Source organism: Panthera onca, chromosome B1, assembly GCF_046562875.1.
Source record: "Panthera onca isolate mPanOnc1 chromosome B1, mPanOnc1 haplotype 2, whole genome shotgun sequence".
Taxonomy (NCBI): Eukaryota; Metazoa; Chordata; class Mammalia; order Carnivora; family Felidae; genus Panthera; species Panthera onca.
The window spans coordinates 143,801,686-143,809,557 of NC_138342.1; the positions used below are offsets into that span (position 1 = coordinate 143,801,686).

General features: G+C 41.0%; 1 protein-coding gene across 3 annotated transcripts in view; it reads right to left on the reverse strand.

Annotated features, from left to right (window-relative positions):
* SPOCK3 (SPARC (osteonectin), cwcv and kazal like domains proteoglycan 3) overlaps positions 1-7,354 on the reverse strand; it is a 493,980-nt gene extending 486,626 nt beyond the window's left edge. Inside the window, exons 1-2 of one of the 3 annotated variants that reach the window (XM_078445631.2) lie at positions 7,240-7,354; positions 6,477-6,665 (exon numbers count right to left, since the gene is read on the reverse strand). In XM_078445631.2, the coding sequence (XP_078301757.2) occupies positions 6,477-6,665 (189 nt within the window). In that variant the 5' untranslated portion in view covers positions 7,240-7,354. Of the gene's footprint in view, positions 1-6,476; positions 6,666-6,864; positions 7,108-7,239 lie in introns of those variants that run through there. The other 2 variants (XM_078445629.2, XM_078445630.2) reach the window with 2 other exon arrangements.
* Between the last annotated feature and the right edge of the window lie 518 nt (positions 7,355-7,872).

A 7,872-nucleotide genomic window follows, 5' to 3' on the forward strand; every position in this document is an offset into this window, starting at 1 on the left:
ATTTTAGAACAATGCTGGGAGTGTCTGACCACAGCAAACCCCCTCAGGCATAGTGTTCCTTTTAAGAAGGTAACAGACACCACTTATTCCCCATCCGTCTCCCCTCAGGAATTGGACAAAAGACCTCACTAAAAACAAGTAGTAGACCATAAAACTTATGATCCCCAAGGAATGATCTATGGCCTTAGACCACCCCTCATAAATGGAATCAAGCCAATCAGGAATGGACAACCCAGTGCCCAGAGTCATCAAGTCAATAAGGGTGGGACCTGAGAAGGAAGGAGAGGGTAGTGCTGACCAGAACCTTATAAAACAAAGACCCTGGCCTCTAGTGGTGGGTATTCACTTTCCAATGCCCCCCTCTCTGTAAAAGAGAGCTTTCATACTATTCTTCCTTTCTGATCTTATACTTTAATACACTTTTGTCTGCTGCTCATTTTGTGTCCACCTCTTCATTCTTCATTCTTCAAAGCGGCGAGACAACCAGCCCCGGCTTTTGAGGTAAAGAATCTTCCAAAAGTACCACAACCATTGCTTGACTAGGACCCAGATGACATGGGTAGGGGTCAGGATGCTGCATGGAGCTAGCCCTCTGCTGCCCTAGTAGCCCCATAATAATCTTCAAAAACTGCCTATTGCTTCTCTTACAGTCAATTGCCTCTCTAATGACTAAATCCTCTAATGATTTAAACAATATGAGTAATAGTCACATATAAAAATATTGCATGCTATAGTCTTTACCAAGTCTGCTCTGCAAATATGTGCACTATATATACACTACATACAATTTCACAGATTTGTAAACATGGTGTGGCCCACAGTCCTCAAAAGATCAAAAGAAAAAAAAAAAAAGATCAAAAGAAAGCCAGCAAAACACTTGTGAGAATGCAACAAATTAACTGTGAAGAATTTCCAAGGACAGCCTATGTGCTGCACTGTGAGAAAATATAGGTAATGTTTACCATAGTTAAAAATATCGTTTCATAGTGAAAAACACCAAAAATGTCCTTTTTTTAAAGTCAGAATTAGGTGTTCATTATTGAAAAGTATTCCTGAACAAAGAGAGCAGCAGTTTAATTTGTTCGATTTCTCCAATTATTAATAATTGTTTTTGTTACATATTGTTGAAAAGCCACACAGCAAAGTTTTCCTTCCTACTATTAACATTCCCCAGAAGTATTCATTTCACAATGTATATGAACATGAAATCATCATATTTCACACCTTAAATATACACAACTTTTGTCAATTATATGTCAATTAAGAAAATTAATTTCAGGAAAAGGTACCACGAAGGAGAAGCCCTCAGTGCTAAAGGTATGCTGGCTTCTCAGGAAATACGAGGGTGTATCACAAATCTAAAGAAAGCACTGACAGAGTATTCTTTAAAGGTTCTTATTGTTTCAACTGCAAGGCCTTTTAAAGCAACGAAATACTTTGGAGTAGGTCTAGAAACCAATTGTTCATTTACCAACTAACAGCAGTAAAAGTTGATAGACTCTCAGGGGGCTTTACTCCCCTACAGCCACTAAGTGGCAGGAAATATCCCTCCCCATCAGCCATTATCTCTCAAATAATCTGTACATTCTACTAAAATGAAACCTCAACTCAGATGAGAACAGGAAAGAGAAAGAAGTTAAGAAAGGTTACCATCCTACTCAATACATCCAAGTCAGGCATTTTGAAAGTCAACTTATAATTTGAGTGCCTCTGAGACATGTAAACCTATATTTTACATGTTCACACTTTACATGTCCTTTAACTTATGGTTGAATTTCTAAAGTCAAATTGTAAGACTTTATTATTGCTTTCAACATATCTGAAGGGTATTAAAAACTACTTAAGCGATAAGGGTACCCTGAAGTTGACTGTGGATTTTGCAATAAGAATGGCAACCGTTTCTTAAAACAATGTTCAGTGTGACCCTTAGGTTTTTATTTGTTTTCTTAAGGTAATGAGGTTGTGGTTATGATTTTCTTTAAGACTCTCTTTTAGAGCAGATTAGGTTCACGGAAAAATTGAGAGGAGAGTCTCGAGACTTCCCATATACCTCATGCTACTACAAAACCTAACCCTCATTATCAACATCCCCCACCAGAGTGCTACATTTGTTACAATAGATGAATGGACACTGACACATCGTAGTCACCCAAAAGTCCATACTTTACCTTAGAGTTTACTCTTGGAGCTGTACTTTCTATGGGTTCAGACAAATGTATAATGATATGTATTCATCATTATACAAATACACAGAGTATTTTCACTGCCCTAGAAATCTGTGCTCCACCTATTCAACTTTCCTCCTACCCACTATCCCCCACTCCCAGGCATTTTTATTGAAAAAGAAAACTAACCTAGAAGTATTTGAATTTCAACGTATGGGTACAAGTCTGATTTCATTGTGTGAATTCTTTGTAATTAGTGTGGCCATCATTGCTTCTTATGCTACATTTTTATTATATTGCTGCCAACATATAGTATCTTTTCTGTCATTCTTAATTACAATATGTACTTTGGTGAAATAGTATTTAAGAATGATTATTTTATTATATCATTCATTATCAACTAATTCATTGGTTTCCAAATTTCATACTCATTTATTATGTGATTAAAGGTACAATTTAATTGACTTATAAAACATAAATATTTGAATATGCAGTATATGGACCATTTGATTCATGAGCTGATGATTCTGTTTTCTTATAATGATCTTGACTTTCAATTTTCCTAACAGGCATGTAAATATTATATATGCAAGAATGGAGTGAGGGAATTCCTTACACCTGTTCTTGGTAAACGTAGTATTTCCACAATTCTCCCACTGGGGAATCCTGTGTTCTTGATTTTACCACTACTCTCCAGAACTAAAAAAAATAGCAAATGCCTTGTAACCAGTGTATCTTCTAAATATATCCTGTTGTTGAAAGTTTCTGTTGTTTGCTTTATTTTCAAATCACATAATTATTCCCTAAACATTACATGCTGGTTCTATCTACTATACTTATTTTCAAATTAGTTGACTTTTCTACACCTTTAAAAAGTTAAACTTTAATTTTTCCTAAAATATAGAAGTTAGAATATCCACAGGAATATTTACTCTAACAACCAAATACATTAATGATTTTCAAAAGGACAAAAGTTCTCTGTCTATATAATGACATTCTGTACACTTTAAAGGGCAACAAAACTTTATTCAAAGAGCACTGCTAGTAGAAAGTAGTCAAAATTATTTGAAGTTTCTTCTATGTTAAGCTTGCCTTTGGTTTATTATTTCTCTGTGATTTATATTGAGGAAATTGAGAAAAATGAATCATCGATGGCAGTGCTTCCGATGTTCATCTATTCTCACATAATACTTCCTATCAATGTTCCTTATTCTTAAAGCTTAATTATATATATAACATATAGTTGTATCTATTACATATAATCTATAAAAAGTACATTTATCTTAAAAATCCTTCAATTAAAATATAATAATGGATTATATTTTCAAATACTATTCAAAGTAGTTTTCAAATATAATTGAAAAGAACAGTTAGTTCAGGGGCGCCTGGGTGGTTCAGTCCATTAAGTGTCTGACTTTGGCTCAGTCATGATCTCATGGTTCATGGGTTCAAGCCCCAGGTCGGGGTCTGTGCTGACAGCTTACTCAGAGCCTGGAGCCTGCTTCTGATTCTGTGTGTGTCTCTCTCTCTGCCACTCCCCCACTCGTGCTCTCTCTCTGTCTCTCTCTCTCCCTCAAAAATAAATAAACATTACATTTTTTAAAAAAGTTCAACTTCCATTTAGGAATTATTTGTAAAATAATGTTGATTGTGTAAATTAACAAGAAGGTTAATTCTAGTATTACTTATGCTTAGGCATTCCAAAGCTTTTTTTGTAAATAAAATTAACTATATTTTTACGAAAGAAAAGCACTAAACAGAAGTACTTCAGTTAAATTGGATGATTTCCTTGTTTCTTTGCCTTCGTATAACCTAAGTGGCAAATCAACTACTTAAGACATCAATGCTGATGCAGAACATTTAAAGGCAGATTCATGCAGTACATGGGCTTCCAGATGAAAATGGATGAAAAAATAAACAATTCCTTAAAAGATACAGAAAAAAAAAAAGTAAGTGAGCTCATGATCCCCAAAAAAGGCAAAAAAAAAAAATCTGTAGATCAGCAGTGAGGTGGATTGTCTAAGTAAGGATTCTATATTATGCATTCTGAGTTGCATTCTATATTCTATATAGTATAGAAGTAAGGATTCTATATTATGCATTCTGAGTCACACCACGGGCATACATTTTATCATGTTAATAATAAGCAACAGGTGCTTAAGGGGGAAAAAAGATAGCACTTATTTTCTCTATGCCCTCCTGAAGTTATCTTTACAAAAAGATAATGATCTTACTAAAATGGTAATGCTAAAACTTGCTGTATTTTAAACAGATAATTATTATATTTTCATGTATTGCGTGTATTTCAAAACAGATATTTGCTAAAAATATTTCCATAAGTATTTTACTTAACTTTAACATATACTTTTGATGGATTTTTTTCCCCAGAGATCAAGTAAGAATAACTGAAAATACTATAGCAATAAAATGCTTTCCTCTTTGTCTGTAGAAGCTGGCTAAATGATTCCTGGAATATTTAATTATTTCAGGCAACTCAGCTTGCTTCCATAGTTTAAATCAAACACATTTACAAACTGTCCGAGCACAACTGGTGGCTCTAAATAATTCAATAAAGTAATTTGAATAATGTCAGAGAATACTAAGTTCGAAAATATATTAAAGTTTTAAAAGATATTTTAGAAAAGAAAGCCTAAAATGTATTTTAAAAGATTTTCAAGCACCCATTAAGAAATAAAATGTCATTATGCGAAGCACTGTTCAAACACTGAAAAATCTTCAATATTTTTTTTTTTCCAAACGAGAATATGATAAGCAGAAATTCTTCCCCAGGTTTAGAAATATCTCATTTGCTCGCTTGCTCTTTTGATTGTATTCAATATGAGCATAAACTTAAATAAAACAAATGTGTAAGGGATTTCACTTAGAAATAAAATGATGTTTAAGCTTTGTTCATAAAGAATATAAGACAAAACCCTTCATTAAGTATTATCATTATCATTACCATTTTTCATCCCAGCACCCATGCCTAGTGTCAATGAGCTACATCTAATTTTGAAGTAAAAATGAGCGTTTCTTCGGGAATCCCTCTGCCAGAATCAGCTACGTGTTGTGGCTTTTCAGTTAACACAGGTTGGGGGGGGGGGTGGTCAGGAGAAGGGGTTAGGGGAGCCAAGATGAAAACTAATCTGTGCTTCCATTTATTTTCCCAAATCGTGACCGGGCGACAGCGGATGAAAGAAGTTAACTCATCTCCACGTAGGGCAGTGCAGATGGACTCCACGAGAAATTCTCTGAAATGTCACAGTAAAGGTTGGCGATGTGTCTGTGAATCACTCTCGCTTCCTTTCGGGCCTTCCGGGTTTTAAAGGGTGGGCTGGGGGCGGTGAACGACTGCCACTGCCCGGGCAGCGACCTCACTGGGACATCCAAGTTGAATGCGTGGAGGTGAACCGCGCTCCTGATGCCCGCGGCTCTCTCACTCGGCTCCATTCAGATCAGATAGTGGTGGGGGGGGGGCGGGGAGGGGGAAATGACCGGCGAGTCACGGCCACTGGCTCCGCCGCCAACGAACGTCCCTAAACCAGCCTCGGTCTTAACAAGCCTCCAGGAAACTCCCCAGGGCAGTCTACAGTTTAACCCTTCCAGAGCTACCCCCTGCGAAGAAGTCCCTTTCCCCCTTCGCGACCCTCTCACCCGGCGGGCTTTACGGCAGTGATTCAATTCGGAATAAAACGTTATCCAACGCACTGTAAACATGTTCCGTGTCAAAGTTAATGCCGAAGCACAAATCTGATCAGCAATTGTATGTCATCAAGAGCCGTTCAACTTCTGCCGACGGGCGCGGCCAAACAACCTCCCGCCCCTTGGAGAGCCGGCATTTATAAATCTTACATCTTCCTACCTCTTCCCTCAAATCCCTTAATGGACCATTAGTAACGGGATCGATCCTAGTTACTTTAGTAGCAAGCACTGCACAGCAAAGGCGCATCTGCCGTGTTTACTATTGCCAGAAACACCATTCAAAAGTTGGGAAGGTTGAGCCAGCACTTTGCAAACCTTTGGGGGCCGAGGGAGGTGGGGAGACACAGTGGGAGAGCGAGGAGGCAGGAGGCGAGCGGGAACCTGGTGAGACCCGAACTCCAGTGCACCAGCGAGCTCGCCGTCCCCTTGCACTAGCCAGGAGGGGGGCATCGGAACTGCCAACTTCCGCAGACCCTGAGCGCCGCCGCGTCTCCCCAAAGCCCTCGCCTCGGAAAACCGAGCCCACTGTCCACCCATCCCCAGCCGCCGCGGCCCCCGCCTGGGAGTAGCGCGCTCTTGTGCCCGGGGACGGGGGTGCGCAGCACTTACGTCTCGGAATTTGTTCCACTGTCCGACTTCCTTGTCATACTGAGAGATCGTGGTGAGCCATTGTTTATCGTCCAGAAAATTACCGCCGTCCGACCGCCCCCCGGCCGCAGCCACCGCCGCGGCAGCTGCGAGAGCCTGACTGCACCAAGCGGCTGCACACACACACAATACGGCTGACACCTTGAGCATCTGGGAAAGGAGACACAACCGGGGGGCCCGGGTGGGGGGGCAGTGTCAAAGAAGGGGTAAGAAGACCGGGATACCCGGGAATGCATGCATCAGCGACGACAGGGGTAGAGGGAGGAGGAGACGAGCGGGGACGGAGTGCCCCCTCCCCGTAGGCTTTACCCCCCAACCCGCGCACTCACACACACGCAGACCCGCAGACCTGGGGGAGGAGAGGTGGGTATGAGGGAGGAAGCCCCAACCGCGGCAGCCCGAGGGGGCAAAAGAATGCTTCCAGGCACATCACCTTGTTGTGAGCCCGCACTGAGCTCGCAGCTCCTGCTGGAAACGCAGCCCGGCTCTGCCAACTCGCTGCTTTCAGGAGCTGCTGCACGCGCCGCTGTCTGGAGCGGTCCACTCAGCTCTCTGCGCCAGGCGCGCTCCCCGCATCTCCACCTCCCCCCGCGCGCTGTTCCCTCGCTTACTCCCTTGGCTTCACCCCTCCCTCCCCCAGCTCCTTTTTTATTTTTTTTTTCTTTTTTTTTTTTTTTTTTTTTTTTTTCCCTTCCTCTCCCTTTTCCACCTCCTCCTATCCCACCTTCCTCTCTGGATCCGAGCTGCCGTGGACTCCGGATGCGACGGACGGCTAAAGGCAGAGGATGCGGTAGCTCTTCGCCCAGGAATCCTTATCTGCTTTATAACCTCTCCCCTCCAGAAGAGGTTCTCATGTTCGCGAGACTGCCTGCACATTCTCTCTGCTCCTGGACCGATTTAACACGAAATATACTGTATCTCTCTTAGTTGCCTCGGCTCTGCGATTTCGAAGCTGGTCACTCAGACGTGGGAAATGAGATCTGAAGAAAACTTTATGCATCACCAAGCCAAGAATCCCTTGCACTTTAGGTCCTGAAAACCTCTTGGACTGAGCTCCACCCTAAGGCAAAGCCATAGCTGCAAGGGTCTTGGGAGATGTGTTTAATACCGAAAATTTAAGGAAGGTTTGAGTGAACTTCTGGATTATGACAAATGGCAGACTTTTCACTCTTTAGTGGAAGTTCTTTTCTTTTTTTAAACAGAGAATCATGAGTGGGTAGGAAGTTTGAGCACACCTAAATTTTCCCCAAGCTGTAGATTATCGCCCCTTAAAAACTCATTGACAAGTGCATTTTATGCTCTAGGACCTGAATCAAAAAATTTTTAATCTTAATCTATGTCTCCCTACTGAAGAATG